At 35.7% G+C, this 18,997-nt stretch overlaps 1 protein-coding gene across 4 annotated transcripts in view; it reads left to right on the forward strand.

Moving 5' to 3' along the window:
* The window catches only part of si:dkey-118j18.2 (uncharacterized), a 129,227-nt gene that overhangs the window by 103,053 nt on the left and 7,177 nt on the right, over positions 1-18,997 (forward strand). Inside the window, exons 1-5 of one of the 4 annotated variants that reach the window (XM_022683720.2) lie at positions 8,294-8,591; positions 8,971-9,038; positions 10,908-10,978; positions 12,392-12,551; positions 18,507-18,636. In XM_022683720.2, coding sequence (XP_022539441.1) covers positions 10,959-10,978; positions 12,392-12,551; positions 18,507-18,636 — 310 coding nt within the window. In that variant the 5' untranslated portion in view covers positions 8,294-8,591; positions 8,971-9,038; positions 10,908-10,958. Of the gene's footprint in view, positions 1-8,293; positions 8,592-8,970; positions 9,039-10,907; positions 10,979-12,391; positions 12,552-18,506; positions 18,637-18,997 lie in introns of those variants that run through there. The other 3 variants (XM_022683715.2, XM_022683717.2, XM_049485533.1) reach the window with 3 other exon arrangements.

Raw genomic sequence — 18,997 nt, forward strand, 5'->3', positions numbered from 1 at the left:
CAACTCTGCTGTGGTACCTTGATTTTTCTCCACTTTTGGTTTAGAAAATATTTCAGAGCTGATGCTACATTTCACACAGTGTTGCTCCTATCCACTAAGCTAGCTAATCTACCTAGCTCTCACAGACAAAAACAATAAAAAATATTCAGATACCCTTCATATGAACTTGTTATGACACAAACTTTCAGATTGTAAAATATTGAATGGTAAATTTGGGCTGACCCAGAGTAACCTAGCATAGGATTTGTGTGGGCATGCTCACATATGTGTGCGTGCTGCCCACATATAACCCACAATGCCTACAGTGTGTAAATGGTGCAGGCTGAATTTGGGCTGACCCACAGTGTCCCTGCATGACATTTGTGTGCACATGCCAAAGTGCAGGTTGCAGACATATAACCCATACCGGCCCTTCAGGGTATGAAATGGTGCAGGCTGAATTTGGGCTGACCACACTGGCTCTGCATGGGAATTGTATGGGCATGCTAAACTGTGCTTTGCCCACATATATCCTACACTGGCCCTTCAGGATGTAAAATGGTGCAGGCTGAATTTGGGCTGACCCACACTGGCTCTGCATGGGATTTGTGTAGGCATGCTAAAGTGTTTTGCCCACATATATCCTACACTGGCCCTTCAGGGTGTGAAATGGTGCAGTGCACTGGCTCTGCATGGGATTTGTGTGGGCATGCCAGAGTGTGGGTTGCCCACATTTAACCCACACTGGCCCTTCAGGGTGTGAAATAGTGCAGGCTGAATTTGGGCTGACCCACACTGGCTCTGCATGGGATTTGTGTAGGCATGCTAAAGTGCAGGTTGCCCACATATATCCCACACTGGCCCTTCAGGGTGTAAAATGGTGCAGGCTGAATTTGGGCTGACCCACACTGGCTCTGCATGGGATTTGTGTGGGCATGCCAGAGTGCGGGTTGCCCACATATAACCCACACTGGCCCTTCAGGGTGTGAAATGGTGCAGGCTGAATGTGGGCTGACCCACAGTGGGCCTGCCTGGGATTTGTGTGGGCATGCCAGAGTGCGGGTTGCCCACATATAACCCACACTGGCCCTTCAGGGTGTGAAATAGTGCAGGCTGAATTTGGGCTGACCCACACTGGCTCTGCATGGGATTTATGTGGGCATGCCAGAGTGCGGGTTGCCCACATATAACCCACACTGGCCCTTCAGGGTGTGAAATGGTGCAGGCTGAATGTGGGCTGACCCACAGTGGGCCTGCCTGGCATTTGTGTGGGCATGCCAGAGTGCGGGTTGCCCACATATAACCCACACTGGCCCTTCAGGGTGTGAAATGGTGCAGGCTGAATGTGGGCTGACCCACAGTGGGCCTGCCTGGGATTTGTGTGGGCATGCCAGAGTGCGGGTTGCCCACATATAACCCACACTTGCCCTTCAGCGTGTGAAATGGTGCAGGCTGAATGTGGGCTGACCCACAGTGGGCCTGCCTGGGATTTGTGTGGGCGCATCAAAGTGTTGGCTGTCCAAATAATTCCCACACTGGGCCTACAGGGGCATTAATGCACTGGACCAGTTCAGGCTAGCCCACAGCGGCCTTTTATAGGATTTGAGTGGGCCAGCCAATGAACAGGCTGCCCACAGAAAACCCATGTTGGGCCTGTTTGGAATTTTAATGGGCTAGCCCCTGCCCACAGTGCCCACACTTAGCCCACGAAGGGCCGATGTGTAGCTTTTTGCTGGGTAACCTACAGACCAACGTGGAGCTGACGTTGGAAAAACGTTGGCATTAACGCCGATCTCCTGTGTGTGTGTGTGTGTGTGTCTGTGTGTGTTTGTAAACGAAGCACTTCAGCTAACACAGGTGAAGTTTAATCCTTTAAACCATACTCGTTCGCATATGTTAATGCACACACTGTACACGAGAAATGATGAAGAATGCTGAGGTTCTGAAGCACGTGGTCATTTTACGACCGTTAATTCAGGCTGGCATGTTTATATTTAAATAAGTTGAAGCTGAATTCGCCTAGTGGGATAAACGCAGCGGGGTAAGATTAAATTAAGATAATATATAATAATGTATAATATAATGCTGTTATTTAAAAGATCTTTTAAAGCATTGTAAATTCACTGTCTTGTATTTTATTGTTTCATACAAAGAGTATGCAGTATATACAGTCGTGGTCGAAAATGTTGGCACTCCTAAAACTCCAGAAAATGAAGTAAATCTCAAAACAACGCAGAACAAAAGGCAAATTTGACACACAAAACTCCAGACAAAATGGGCTGGACAAAATTACTGGCACATTTTAAAAAGTGAATATAGAACTTATAGGTTTCAAGCACATGATGCTTGTTCAAACTCACTATAAAAATCAAACCTCAAACTATAGTTTTGTGTGTAATTATATACTTTTTGCCTTTATGTCCAATACAAAGAAATGAAATGAACGTTATATATATAGGCCAAGTAATAATTAACTTACATCAAGTTAAAATATGTAGCATTACTTCTACATAATCTCTTTCTGTTTAATTATTAATTAATTTAAATTAACAGAAAGAACTTTTGTAGAAGGAATGCAAAATATTTTTACTTAATGTAATTATTACTTGGCTTTTAAACTACTTTTAAACTTTATAAAAAATGCACTCACTAGCAATAAATATGTATAATTTTTAAATGTAAATAATTTATATAGATATAAATATATAGTCTTCTTTTTCTCTTTCAGTGTCCACTGTTTTATATTAATGTTCGTTATGTATCACATACATGTTTTTATTTTCCCTTCAAAATACATTGAGCCAATGTATGCTTGCTATCTGGGCTAGTTATTTCTTTTTGAAGATGTAAAAATTTCTGGTCTTTTTCTGTTATTTAAACTGGTGGTTAGGAGACATGTTTTCAGTTTCAAAGCTGCAGACAGAGAACGAGCATTGCACTCCTGTAAATGTATGAAAACAATAAATGCCCAGCATTGAGCTTTGGGGCAGTGGAACTGTGTTCTGTGGAATGATGGGGCTTCATCTGTGTGAGATACGTTGGGCTGAGATGTGGTGGTAATCATTTAACCTCCTGACCTTACTAATGTGCAATCAATTCCCCACAGCAGTGCTCTAAAATATGGTAGAAAGCCTTCACTTCATAGTAGAATCAGCTAAACAAAAGCAATCCAAACTCTTTTAGTTCAGTGGTTCATTGTTTCTTCTGAAATCAAGGGTATTAAAAAAAGTGCATGCTGCTTTTTTTGGAGTAACTGTCTATACTCTCCAGCAGACAGAAATTCTGATGCAATATAAAGAACAAATATTAAATATAAAATTCACATATTGTACAAAAAAGTGGTTTCACAACAGTGATGGTATACAGCGCCCACAACATATATCCACTTTTATTATAGTTACTTTTTTGTTGCTTTTATAAATGGAATCATGATCAATGTGATTTACAGAGTGATTGAAGTCCAGGTAACAGGTGACACTAGTCTCACAATTAGCGTATAAATAATTAAAAATATATATATAATATATATATATATATATATATATATATATATATATATATATATATATATATATATATATATATATATCATATTCCAGTAACTTTATAGTTTAGTAACTATGTCATAATATTATGCAACATAATCATGTTACAACCTGTCTAGGGCAGACTGCAATATGAAAAGAATATAAATATAAAACATTTATATAAAATCTCCCCTAACCAAAAACAACATAAAAGAGCAACAAATTAAGAGCAAATATGCCAAACGTCTCCATTTCTCTGACTGGCTGGCCAGGGAGCGTGGAGCGAGAAAGAGTCATCCCCCTTCATCATTCGAACCAATCAGCAGCATCACCTGTTAAAAAACAAACAAGCAAGGAGTTCTTGTTAAAATATCTACTTTGTAGTTTATTGTTGGTACATCTATAGTTAATAATTGTGCTGGGCCTGTACTTCTATTTTATTCTTTATAACAAACAGGTGAAAATCCATTATAGGCCACTTAAGGTAACCCTTTAATGTTAGCCTTTAATCACAGCTGAAGAGTTTCTCAGGTCTAATGTCACTGATTCTGCAGAACTACATTCATATTAATACTCTCTACTCCTCATAAATAAGTGTCTGAAATAAGTGTTTACTGTTTTTAATTCCACCTTAAATGCTACAGCAGTTCCAGTTACTGCTGTGTTGTTTAAGGTGGAATTGTTAGCTTCTTGTCGTATTTTAAGCACATAGTTCTCATAATATAATTACACACATTAAACCCCTGCTAACAGCGTGAGCTGTGGTAAATCTGTATAAATTACTGAGTTAGGTGAGCTAAACCAGCTGCCTAACTGTGAATTATACTTACACGAGCAGTAAAATCCCAATAACAGTGATTTCTCCCGCTGGACATGTTTCCTGTGGGTTTCCGAACTCAAGGTCCCATAATCCTGTGCGTGTTAGCTTTAGCATTTAGCTTACACTCTTTTTTTTTTCAGCAATCCTCTTTATTTTTCTGTTGCTAGTTTCAGTATTTAGATGGTGCTTTTTCTGGGAGAAACAGCACCACCGTCTGTGCAAAACGATGACGTGTTCTCTGGGAGAAACAGCACCACTCTCTGTGCAGTTATTGCTCCTATTTATTTGTGTGCTTCCTTTTATTTTTATTCACTGCTCTTTTTTATTTTATTGCTGTTCTTTTTTTAAACTGTCAGTTTTTTTATTTTACCGCTGTTCTTTTTTTTAAGTGTGTCCGTTTTTTATTTTATTTTATTGCTGTTCTTTTTATGTTCTTTTTATAAAAGTGTCAGTTTTTTGCATTTATTTTTTGTTTGTGTTTTTATTTCTATTTTTAATCGTTTCTTTCATTAAGTGCATCTCTTTTTTATTTTCTTGCCATTTTTCAAAATGTGGTTTTGCCCTTCAGGGCCACCGTAGTCTCCTCATAAAGGAGCCTATGATGTTATGTTCATATGTTTAATATTCACTGTATGGATTAAATTATTGGGACACCTGCCAATGTATTGTTTTCCTCCCCCAAAATTAAGGCTATTATAAAGAGTTTATCCTGCTTTTATTGGAGTAACTGTCTTTACTGTCCAGAAAAAGGCTTTCTATTACACTCCTTCTTTCTGCCCCCATATATTCTTTTCAAATAAATTGTTAATTAAGAAATATTAATGCTGTGATTATTTTTACAGTTTTGCTCTTTTGGTCAAACTTACAATTTTAAAAGAAAATTATATTGACACACAAAGACAGCCTTGGACACTTAGACTAGTCCTGTCTCTGTATTTTGATCAAATGTGGGAAATAATGAGGTTTAAATACTTAGTTACTGTACTTACATATATTTCTGAAGTATTCATTTTTTATATTATATTGATTTAACTAATAATCTGATGTGATGAACTACTCTAACAAATAACCTCAGAAGTGCATGACACATATACAGGTTTAACAGGTTAACCCCTTAACATGCACTGTCCTGTCTACAGGCTACAGGTGTAGGTGATACAAACCCCTTTTTTCTGCAGTAAAATAACTTATTTACATTCAGAAAATTTGAGGGCTTTGAAGACTCCTATAGGACACTTGGAGAAGCTGCCTGTTCACTCTATTAATAATTCCAGATCAGTAACAGAAATAAACCCAAGTTCTGCAGGTTTGAAAATAGAGATAAAAACTAGACAAACATAACGACACTAAATGTGTTGGGGACATGAACTGTTTAATTTGTATTCAGGAAAATATTGATTTTAAAATGAAGTTCAGGAAAGGGACAGTTGCATTATTTTATTCATTATATTTTGACATTAGCAGATTTACTTTTTTATTTTTTCTATTGCAATTATAAGTGTGGTTTTAGTAATGTTCCTTATCAAACATGAAACTGTTTAATGTAATGCTTGAATAGAAATCCTGGTGTAATATCAGGCAGACAACTGGCAGAAATCCTGGCCTGTTGAGGGGTTAAGCACTAAACACAAACTAAAATAATGCTGCGAAAACTACAAACTCATTCTATATTTCTGTCATTTTTTTTTAGTGCATGCAACAAATTGTTTGAGGTCATCTGATGTACCAAAATTAAGTTTATTAAAAAGAGTTTATCCTGCTTTTGTTGGAGTAACTGTCTCTACTGTCCAGAAAAAGGCTTTCTACTAAATTCCAAAATCGATTAATGAGTGCAGTAATGTGTACATATTAAATAGAGAATATTTTACCTAATATGCTATTTTATGAACTTTGCTTAATTAAACAAGTGCAGCCAAATGTTTTTTTTTTCTGTGTTATTATATATTTATATAATAATTGTGTAGAATCTTCAAATGTAAATTTGAATAATGTTAAAATTCACTAGAATTGAGCACACCTTTTTTCTTATGTTACTAAATATGTGTCCTTTTAGTTTCTGGCATCAATTGTTTGCCATTTAATATATAAATAAGTTTAGTTTAATGGGTGTGAAATTTTGATATTCTAAATCTGCTTTAAAAACTTTAAATTATAAAGAGTTAAAGTGAATGAATTGTCTGTATGTAGATTTTAGAGTTGTATATCATATTAGTTGTTTTTGGTTAGATTGTGTCTGTATACACAGAACGCCACGCCCACTCCGTGCCGCCGCCCTGCTAGGAAAGAGTCTGTATTCACGGAAGCAAACTGTGACGGAAGGTTTGATTCACTTCATTAGAGCCGATTCCTTTATAGATCCGATTCAATGAATCAAACGTCTAGATTTAATGATTCAAACATCAATTCAATGTTATGCTAATCTGCCTAGGCAAAAAAAAAGATCCTGTCCTTACCCATACACTGTCAGTGTAGAAACCAATAACTTTATAGATCTTATTATATACAAATTTAAAATAACATAAATGCATATAAAATGTATGTGGTTCATTAATGAGCAACTTACTAATTTACTTTGTGGTAGGATTCTGGGGACAATTTTACAAAAGCTAAGAAAAAAACAACTAATAAAATTATTTAATTCACCAATCATTCTTCAAAAGTAATTTGTTTTTAGGACCCACTTAATTGCTTATAAACACAGGCTTTTAGACAGAGACCTCATTCAAGGCATATTAAAATTACACATTAAAGTGAATTTTGAACAGTTGTTAGAGTGCTGATGTTTATTCTGAGTTTAATATTGACTAGTGCTTATAGTATTTGAGATTTATTCAAGTTTATGAAGAAGTGGAATCATTATTATGAGAGCAGAGCTGTGAACAATGCTGTTGGTTTCTCAAGAACAACAACAAAAATGTTAAATTGCAGTATGATCAAAGACATATATTTTGCTTATGTAGACACCAGTACTTTAAAAATGGTGTCTACTAACCATGTTAAATTATTACAATATTCATAAAGCATCATGTCATTATTTCTAGAAAATATCAATTTTAACTGATGATTAAATCAACTCTGTAACAAGTAAGGAAATGGTAAGGTTAAGAAAATATTTAAGAACAAGTTTTGATAAACTCTGAATTTGGTTGTAAGTTAAGAAAAATGCATTTAATAATGTGTGGCCATGACTTATTTAAGCAGGGGATCGAGATCCTAATGCTTGGGAATAAGATAATTAAGTCATAGGCAGAGAATAATAAAGCTTAGTTTTCTGTTAATGAATGCCTATGAAGGAACTATATATTACATAAAAGCCCCAATCTAAGGATAATCTTATGTAAGAAAAAAAGGAGTGAATTTGTTTCTTTTTGTTTTAATCTCTGAATGAATTATGGTGATATTTTGGAGTCTCTTGCAGTGAGACAGGGTGTAATTCTAAGTAAAAGACACTTAATTCTCATTCTAAAAGCTGACGGTCTCATGTCACCTTAGGGACTAAGTACATTTCAATAAAATAAATAAAAAATTACAGCTAAAGCTGTCCACCATAAATATGGAACATATAAGACATTTTAAGTCAAAATAAATATTATTAATTGCTGAATTGTCACATTATTTTTTATTGTGCCATGATAGGAAACAGATAAAGGTTATGATGGCACTGATTTTATATTTATCCCGATATAACAGGGTGGGCAGGGAATTCTTTGACAGGTTACTATAAAAATAGTTAAATTAGTAAATAAAACCTCCTAAAAATATTTATTTACAAATATGTATTTAAAAATATTTATTTAAGACCTAATTACTTACTTAACCAGGCAGTAAACTTTAACTGATCCCGGATTATCATCATTCTCACTGCGAGAAGGTAAATAAATATTGTATATGGGCCAATCACTGTTTAGAACACGACTCGTTTGGACTTGTGAATCGGTTCTACTCTGACTGATTCACTAAAAAGACTCGAATCACAAGAAAGATTAATTCACGAGGCGGCCATCGCTAGGAGCGACTCAGCTATCCGCACAAAAAGACTGGAGTTAATGTTGTTTATCCGCTGGGAAAGTGAATAAAAAGAAGACCCAACGACTCTTACGGCTTTAGGAGTTCTAACTGCGAACAGGCGGACTGCTGTTTCTTTTGTTTCGCTGATTTCGAAGCTCACCAACCTGAAGCACATTTTTCGTTAGGAAGGCTGGTTAGCTGGCATGCTAACGGGCTCTGTGTTTTGGGTTGGAATTAGCTTAGCCAGTCGGCGCAAGGTGAGTCACTTTTGTTAGCTAACCTAGCTTATAAAGTAGCTAACGCTAGCTAGAGTTAGCTTGCTGACTAATCTTATTGGCAGGGATAAACAGCTATTTAAACATGTTTTATTTATTAGAGAAAGTGTTTAAATATGCCAGTAAGAATAAAAAAGGCATCAGTTGTTGTCTTTTAGATAAACTTAATCATAGCCGAGTAGTAGGGTTTAACTAGCTGAATGTAAATAATGAAAATAAATAAATAAGTAGCCGCACGTAAACAAATACTAGCTATCTGGCTTGGTCGCTATGAGCTTTACTTTTAGTTTTGTGTGTTCAGTAGAGATTTTTTGGCCTTTCTTGTTTTCTAGCTTAAGAAATGTTCCTACTCTGTACACAGGAAACATTATTCTTTAGAGTAAAAAAATCACTGTTAGCCGCTGAAGATGGACATTAGGGAGTGAAAAGGTAACGCTATGATAGTTTACCGTGTTAAAGATCAGTGGCAAGACAGATTTGTTGTGAATATTGATGGTGGAAATTATAACTTTAACGTTATATTAGATAAGTTTCAGAAATGCATGTTGGATAAAAAAAAGAAACTTCCGATCACACTTTAAGCTTACCTTAATATATAAAATGCTGTTAAACCTGGGTAAAAGAAGCCATTATAGCGTAAATTAACATTAGTAGTCACATAATAATTTCATATGACAGTGCTAAGGTTGGGTGTGTGATTGGCTCTTTAAAAGCTAAGAAAAGTGTGTGATTGTTGTGATTTTTGCTTGTGTAGACTTTAGTACTTTAAAACCAGCTGTATCTACTGTAAAGCATGTTAAATACATAATTCCTAGAAAATTAGTATTAGTATTTAAACTTTTATAAAACAAGTAAGGAAATTGTGAATTGTGGAAGTATTTAAAATGTGTTAATGAGTGATAGATAAAAAATTAAGAACTGAAATGAACACACGGTTATTTTAACCTGACAGGGTGGACGGCTTAATAATGAATATTAAGCGAAAATAAATATTAATTGCTAAACATGCAGCAAGTCTCTTCAGTCCTTTTAAAAGTAAACATTATAAAGGTTGTGAAAACGGTAACGTTATGATAGTTTGTCATGTTAGAGGTTAATTGTGAGCCAGGATTGTTTAGCTATAGATTAGTTTAGCTATAGGATCTGTTGATGGTGGACAGCATAACTTTAGATCTGATACTTAACATAAATGCATGCTGAATTATATCTATATTAGAATACATTACAAAAAAGAATCATATGCTCACACACTTAGCTTAAGCATAATATAAACAATCCTGTTATGCCTGGATTGAAGAAGCCATTATAGCATAATATAGTACCAGTATACATATAATAATGACATATGACAGTGCTAAGGTTGGGTGTGTGATTGTGTCCGTAAAAGCTGAAGAAGCATGTGATTAATATGATATCAAAGGATTTTGTAAAATTTATTTTGGGCCTTTATTAATTTATTTTGATTGTATAGGCATTAGTGCTTTAAAAACAACTTTATCTATTGTAAACCATGTTTGATAAATGTTTCCTAGAAAATGTAACCTTTTTTTTTGTAATCACGTTTTTTCTTGAAAGTTTTGTAGATAACAGATGTAGCAATATTGTGCATTAATGTAACTGTTTAAACTTGATCAACGCTAGATTTGGTCTGGGTGGACAGCCTAAGCTTTACCTCGAATAAATATGAAACCAAAATATTATGAATATTAAGTGAAAATAAATATTAATTGCTGGACATGCAGCAAGTGTCTTTAGTCCTTTAAAAAGTAAACAGTATAGATTACATATCCGCCAGTATTAAAAGTTTTATCTGTTTTAGAGAAGGCATACTAGAATTTAGCTCTAACTAAAGTCCTGTTAAGCCGCTTCACAGAGACAGCTGTTTAGCTCTTCAGCAAACCATCCAAAATCTTAGCTGATGAAAGATGAGATGGACAAGATATGGGCTTCTTACCCAGATCACAGGGCAGTGGTGGCTCAATGGTTTGAGCACCATGTTGTTGATGAGCGGGTTGTGTGGTCAATACTCTGGTTTGGCAAGCTGTCCCTGCTAGGCCCTTAAACGTGGGTGCCCACCCTTCTGTGGGCTGTATGTCACTATATGTCACTTTGTATCACTTTGTGTGCCTGCTCAGTAGTGTATGTATGGGTTTTTACTGTGCACAAAGATAAGTTAAGGGCAGAGGCCTTTTTGGTTATCTGTTAAACAGAAAATACAAGTATAATAAATAATAATAATGTCTTGTCATGAGATCATGTTAAATTTAAGGCTCATAAATGTGTTTTTTCCTGTTTCAGACAGATTTACTGCAGATTGATTATGAGATCTGATTCATACTGAGGAGAGCTATGGAGCTGTACTGGTACATGTAAGTCCTGGAAACAAAGTTGTTCATTCATGATAATAATCAGTCATGTTAAATATTATTTTGTTTAAGGCAAGCTTATCATTTATAATTTTGTGTGTGAAATAAACAGTTTTTTTTAAGATTTGTTATCAGTGTAACCCATTTGTTAAACAGCTAGAATAACTAAATTTAATACATTTTTAAAAATGTAGAACATGTCCTGTTTGGGGTGGTGTTTCTGGAGAGTTCCCCCTCCTGCATACTTTGGGCCTAGTCAAATCTACCCATCTGATTTGAGTGATCACTATCAACAGAAGTCTTTAAGTGGGTGTTAGGTTTGGGTTGGAATTGAAACCTGTAGGTAGGCAGCTGTCCAGGAGGAGGGTAAAATGATTTGAATAGTTATGTTCTGGTTTAATTATTTAATTTACTTTTAAATGTATACAGTCTAAATCGTGTATTACATAAAAACAGACTGTAAATGTAAGTGATAACACTCCAGTTTCTTTTTGAAACCAGTGACCTGCCTCCTCATTTATAATGTTTTTGCAGAGGCAGTGTGTGTAAATGTATCAGTGTATGCATATCAAAGCTTAAAAAAAGCAAAAAAAAAAACAGAATAGACTTGTGAGTAGTGCTGGGCGATACATCTTAAATATTAAATAGATAAATTCAAGCCTACTTTATGTAAGATATAAAAAATGACCATATCACATTACTCTGTACACTGTGCAGGTTACTGACTGTTTGCGATTTAATTTCTGAAAAAAAATGTGAATGGATGGTGTGTGTGTAAAGGGTTTGGTTTCCAGAAGGATGCCACTCATTAGAGTACAGTCTTGTGCAACATTGTAATTATAGGATCAGCATAATGTCTTTATTTCACCATCTCAAACAACATAATCCAGTGCAGTTTAATGACATACCACTAAGAGTTAAACTGACTTATATGTACTAAAAATTAGATATTACTGATGTTTACTATTTCTTATAGATACTTTAAGTAATATCAGCCAGTGCTACTAATCAGGCTTGTTATTTAATATATGCTATATTTAATATAATAAAAAGAATGTGGGATGTAAATCAGAATTGTGGTTTCATTTTTGAACCTGAAAGAAAATAAAGTGGCCTAAAAATGATCTACTTCACCGCTGTCATCAGCATGATAACACAGTAGAAAAGTGTTTATTGCATCAGCACAGCTGTGCAGGTGTTGAATAAAAACCTCTTCCAGGAGAGCTTGGGAGATATTAACACACAGCAATGTGTATATCATGTATATTTAAACCAATATATTCTTCTGTTTGATTAAAAATAGTTTGTCTATTAGAGTTTATTTACACAGCACATTTTTGTCAATTTTAGGTGATTTATAAGTTATGTACAATACCAGATAGGATTTTTAAACTTATTTCTCTATATGTTTTCCAGAGTTGTCATAATATTTATTATGATAAAGATCTTCTTCTACATCTGCTGGTACCGCTCAAGACAGAGGCAACTTGCTGCTTATCTTAGTAATCCCCGCAATGCACAGATTGTTATTGTGGGAGGAAGAGCCTACCTGCACCAGATGTGTGAGAGGCAAAATGTAAGTATTCTACAGTTTATATCCAACTTGCTGCACCTTATTCATTAGTGTCTGAATGTGCTATCATATTCATTTATTTTTAAGTAACCAAACTGTGTTTGGCCAAAGTAAACCTGAAACACAAGCATCTGCGATTGACCTCACTGCTTTTAGCTTATTTTTCTAAAAGCTGAATTATGGGTAGTGATGTTCAGGCTCATTATATAACAGAGCCAAAGTGTCAGGAAGCTTTAAAAACCCATTCAATGGTTACATAGATAATCTGTGATCATGGAATTTTATGACTAAACTTGTACTGTATTTCATTATTGTGTAATTTTTTAGTTTATTGCCAACCACTCAAGGTCCTGCATTACTATGGTTGAGACATTTAACTCTTGTCCTCTGGGGTTAATTTTTACATGTTTGTTGCTGGAAAGTTGTGTCCTCATTTGTACAGCAAGCTGTAAGGTTCATTTACCTAGAGTTGCACGGTGTACCGAAGGTTCGATTCTTTTTCGATACTACGTCATCACAAACGATTCGGTTCTTTAGCGTTCGATGCTTTCGATACTGTATATAGCCCAGTCACTAGCTTCAAATGAGTCAAATTAGTAGGCGCGATTTGATTAAGTTCATAAGAAAACTGATTCACACCGCAGCAGTCGGTGTGGCAGGATTCAGATAAACTTAGTGTTCTGAACAAATGAATCGATTCACGCGCAAGCCAGCAGAGCAGCAGCGAGTGTAGAATGGCGACGGCTAAAATAACAGATGTCTCTCGTCCGCGACTTGTGGACAAAACGGGCGCGAGGAGTGAAGTGTGGGAAAATAGTCTGAGATGTAGGCATCTGTTTTTTATTGATATTTTTATTTTTAAATAAAATAACGAAAACTGAAAGTGAAACTAAACTACTTTATTTATTAGCGCTGTTTTCACTCCCGCAGTTGTACAGCGGGGGGTGTTGTGCCGATTCTGTCCGCGAAGCGGGAGTCGGATTCAGTAGCGGATTCGGCACAAGCGCGGCGGCACCTCGCGCTCCGCGGTGTTAGTTGTAAGCGCTCGCGCTAGCCGCAAAATACGACAGAAAACACTGAGAGAGCTGCAGAGTTATGTGTGGGACTAGAATATGAGCACGAGGAGATAAAATAGAACCTTTACCTGTAGCTCACATCAGAACACGCAAATCTCTCTCTCTCACTCTCGCTCTCTCACTCTCTCACTCTTTCTCTGTCTCTCTCTCGCACGTGAACGCCTCCGCGTTTGACCTGCAGCACTGTGTTTAGCTGTTCTTAAAAATCATTTTAATTAAATAATAGTTCTATGCTTCTATGTTACAGTGTTATTTAACATAATTCTGATCATATTTCGCTCATTCATTTAGCAGACAAAGCACCCTGATCTCTACAAAGAGCTGTGAAGTCGACAGGTCAGTGGAGTTAGTCAAGATACACTCTGTCTGTAGCTTTACTAAGATTTACTAGCGACTGCATTATCCCATTGGCTGTGAAACATGAACTCAAGATGTTCACGTTTTCTCGTTTCCATCGCAAATCTGTGGTCAGGCACGTAGCCTGCTTGATCGTTACACTGAACATGGGCTTATTAAAAACGGTAAACGGTTGATTAATAAAACGGAGCAGTGAGTGTTAAAATGAACATAACATTGTAATGTTCTTCTGTCTCTTTATTTTCCTTATTCAGAACTTAACTTCTGCCCGCCCGTCAGGTTCACATAGTCAGGCTACCATTACCTCTGGTTTTAGTTTTAGTTTTTAGGAAGTGTTTAGATAATTATGTTATAGTTAAGGTTATAATAACGAAACTTTTTTTTGTACAAATGTTTCATTTTAGAATAAAAACGTTTGCACCGATTGTTCAGTGTTCAATCCAGTTCAGTCAAAAATAAACATTTTATGTTCAGATATTTTTATTGTTTTCTTTTCTTCCAAGTATCGTTTTGGTATCGAGAATCGTGATACTACAGTTGGTATCGGTATCGAAGTCAAAATTTTGGTATCGTGACAACCCTACATTTACCACAAAGCAGAAAACAAGCAGCTCTGTTCACAATGCCCAAATTAACTGAGTCACATACAAACAGCACCTCGGGAGATGATATGTGTATTACATTTGAGATCACATTGGAAGACCTCAGTTTGGAGATGATCTGAGTTCAGTTCATTTAGAGACGTTTGACTTTGGAAGTGTTGACATGCAATAGAATAATGACTTGGCAGTCTGAGACCCTAAAATAACAGTCCAAATGTGAAAACTCTGCCATTTACAAATCCGGTCAAAGTCCCTTTGAGACTGGAAGTAAATATTAGAATTGGCACGAGACCACTTTTCCTTTTCGATACTGATAGTGAAACCTTGACTATCAGCTAATAACAAAACCTCTATAGGCATTTTGTTGTTATCTGTTTATTTTTATGTATAAAACTACTGAGATTCCAAAGAGCTATTTTAATTAAAGTACTAAACCTAAGATCATCATCCTGAAGTATCCCAAAAATACCTGTGACTTTAGATTTGTTTTGTATGCACTGATCCAGCTTCAGATATCTACAGTAAATATTGACTTTTTTTTCTGGTCTTTGTCAGTCATGAGTTTGTATAATTGAAAGAGAACTTGTATCTATGTATATACGTGTTGCTCTGAGCAACTTGGTTTAAATGATTATTACATGTTATTCAGACTACAATAGGGATAATAACTGTAAACAACAGGTTCTCTGACTTTGATAAGCATCAAAACAGACCCGTTATCTGACAGATTTTGTTACTGACTCTGAATCTGATGATAAGTCATGCAAAATGTAGATGAGGCAAAAACACTCCTAATATGTTCAGCTTGGGTGGGCAAGCTAACTTGGGTTATTGGGAGGATCTGATTTAATGCTGTTGGGTTTTTTAAGGTGTCAGTTAATGCAGTTTAGTGTCCATATATGAACTGGAGAGTGCATGTTTTCAAACCTTAAAGGACCATTAAGGTTTATATTTTTTGTAGCAACTCATAACATGATCAGAGTGTATCATCAGATATTAAAGAATCACGCTGAGTTTAAGTACTGGCATCTTGTAAGCTTCTGTCCGTATTTTCTTATTTGAACTTTACAGTACATTTTATCCTCCAAATCTGTCCACCGCCATTCCCCCAGTCCCATTTCCACACCCTTGGTTGCCAGGAATAGACAGCAGCATGCAAACAGTGTTATTTTTCTGCTGAACAGGTAATCACTAAACTTCAGTAAGGTTGCCAACCATAGCTGAGTGTTTTATTAATGCGACTAGCATATTAGAAATGAGCATTATGGACACTGTAAACATATATACACTGATTAGCTCTTGAGTAAGACTCTTTATCACTTGCCACTGTGTGTCAAACTGGCAACCCATGTAAGCTTGTGTCTGGGGAGGAGCGGGTGGGGCAGAAAATTCTATCCAGTGTAGCAATTTAAAACGTTTGCTTGCATTTAATGCTAATTGTTCACCAAACTTTTACTTTGGTACATGGAGAAAAAAAAATATTTTTAATGATGTGGGCCCTTTAATGCCTGCTTCTTTGTGAAATAGATCAAATGAATTGGTCTATTCACTTATTTTTATTTATTTGCCCTTTGTTGGGAACCTGTCAAATGTATCTAGTGCTTGTGAAATGTCAGAAGCAGCCAGAGGAGGCAAGCTGAGTAATTATGAGGGGAAGGCCCTGGAGTTACTTATGGTCTCAGTGACCTTACACATGTTTGGTGAAAACGCAGCCATCTCTTTAGAACCAGAACCCCTCCCAGTAATACATCCAAAACCCAGGTATTAATTGCAGCACAGTTGGTGTATTCCATCCCACACAGCAGATAGATTTCATTGCGCATTTGCTTGTGTGACTAAACTTTTATCAGATTACAATCCAAATTCTAGAAATATAACATGACCAGGACTACTCAGGGTTATAATAATTGTTTAAATACTGTTGGGTACTGTTACAGTAATTTAGTGGTACTGTTACATGATCACTGAACAGTGGTACTGAGATTTTATTAGGTGTTAATTATGTGTTTCTGAACATTTCCCTCCTTGTTTTGTACTGGGTTTAAAAGAAAAATATGCCCACTGAATATTTTTTCTCACTAGAAGATCTGTGAAAGAAAATACTTCAGGAACAGATGTTTAGCCTCACTGTACAATGACCACTATTGACTTCCAACAGTCACTCTGTGTTTTGCCTTTCCCCTTAAAAGTTATTCAGGGTAAACTCTATTTCTAGTTCCTCAGAACTGCCTTGCCACAGGAAATCCACATTCAGCAGAAGCAGTATGATATAGGTTCCAAGTTAAAGAAGTGGCAGTGATATTACTGTTTTCAATGTGGAAAAAAAAACCTTGATGGCCTCTGATGTAAATGTGTATCTGTTGATCTTCAGCTCATAAAGATCTCCTCTCTGATTTTTTGTTTGATGCCAAACACACACCACTGTTGGGGAAACTACAGCTAAAATGTCAGTGTGTTGTAAGAGGAAATTACATGAGGAGACCCTTTATTTGGAAATATAACCTACAACTCAGTAATATAACCTACAACTCAGTAATTTAACAATGGTATGATTTTAGTCCAGTGCAAATTGACTATGTCTATAATTTGGTTATCTGCTATACATAGACAAATGCAGAAGGTGAATGCACAAGCACAAGCTGATGGACCATGTGATTGTGACTTATTTGCATTTGAGAATTGAATGAGCCATTGTTGTATCGGCATTTAACTTAACCACTTAACCACTTCTCTTATTTACTAGTTAAATTACGCACTTGTCTTTTAATAGCGCCCTTCGTAATGTAGGTGCTAGGGACATTACATTAAAAAGTGCATATTGTGCCTATCCTCCCTGCACATTTTTGAAGAGAAATATGTAGAGTACATTTATATAATTGTATTTAGGCCTGTCATAATAAGAATATATCATTCCAGAAATGAATCTGACAATATTAAACAATATATTGTCACTTTAAGGGAATTTAAAAACCACTAACACAATGATAATAGAATAGGATACTAACATTTAAACCCTTGTAAAGATGACAACATTTGAATTAATCATAGATTGAGAAATATATACCTTTTTCTTGACCTACTGCAGTCCACACTGTGTGTATGGAGTCATAGTTACTGAAGCATTGGTCTGGTATTGCATGACTGGCTAAAATACTGTTCAGCACTGTTGTATGTGTCAACAAACATACAAAAAAACACAATAGATGATATCATGATAGCAAAATACTTTTGTGATGTCCATCTATTTTTCGACAAGTCAGTAATGTAATTATCGTGACAGGCCTAAGTGTATTTAAAATGATTAATACATAAAATAATAAACTGAATTTCAACTATTAAGTGTTAAGTGCCCATTCCTGATGTTGGAGGAGTATTTGAATAAATACATAACGTATTGTTGGTAGTCTTTACTGCTGTTTTCACTGCTAATTATCCCATTTAGCTCTTTGAATTCTATGTTGTCTGTTATTATGTAGTAATTTATTTTTAATAACTTGAAACTTTTATACATTTGTATATTGACAGATGGTCAAATTTTCTTTATTTTTTAGCATTACTGGTATAACTGTTGGTACTATATTGTTAATTTTCTTTTAAATAGGCTCAACCTGTAATAACAAAAAAAAAATCCAGTTGTGAACCTATTAGTATTAGCGAAAGTATTATTAGCATTTTTGTTGGTTTATGTTAACAATCTTCTTTTTTTTTTCTTTCATTGTTTTCTCTGTATAGTCACTTACCACATAAGTACTATGCTTTACTATGAGTCTTTTATAACCCGATACCATTACTACCATTACTTTTCCTTTCCACCATTTTGTGTTTTTAAGATGAAGGGTGGTAATTAATCCTGATTTAAATGTATTTTATGTTTCATATCCGAGTGTGTGGGTGATTTAACTCCCGCTTCTGCTGTTTTCCAGACATCAATCTGGCCAAGCTGGTATGGAGTGCAGGATGACGGATCAGTGGGTGAACCCTCCGCCTCTCTTCCACCAGCTTCATCCCTGTCTCAGCTAGACATGCCTCCTCCATATGAGGCTGTGTCGGGAGGTAAGACCAACAGCATCAGTAGCACTAAAGATGAATAAGCAAAATTTCTGTTTTGGTATTTTCAGAAAACTTGTATAGTCTATATAATTTTCAGTGGCAGATTCATAAAACAAACCGCCAGATTTAATGTGATGTTACGAGCAAATAGAGTCATAGAGTCAGGGGGCTCATTCACAGACAAGGACAATGTGTAACAAATCATCCAGAGGCTTTAAAAGATAAAGAAGGGCTTTTAATGTCTGCTTTCTCTTACAGTAAGAAACATTCAAAGTCTTTTAAAGTCCAGCAAGCTGCTATATCATTTAAAATATATGTTTTAATCAGTTATATCCACGAAAGATCTGCATAATATTTGTAGTGG

This window comes from Astyanax mexicanus, chromosome 1 (assembly GCF_023375975.1).
Source record: "Astyanax mexicanus isolate ESR-SI-001 chromosome 1, AstMex3_surface, whole genome shotgun sequence".
Taxonomy (NCBI): domain Eukaryota; kingdom Metazoa; phylum Chordata; class Actinopteri; order Characiformes; family Acestrorhamphidae; genus Astyanax; species Astyanax mexicanus.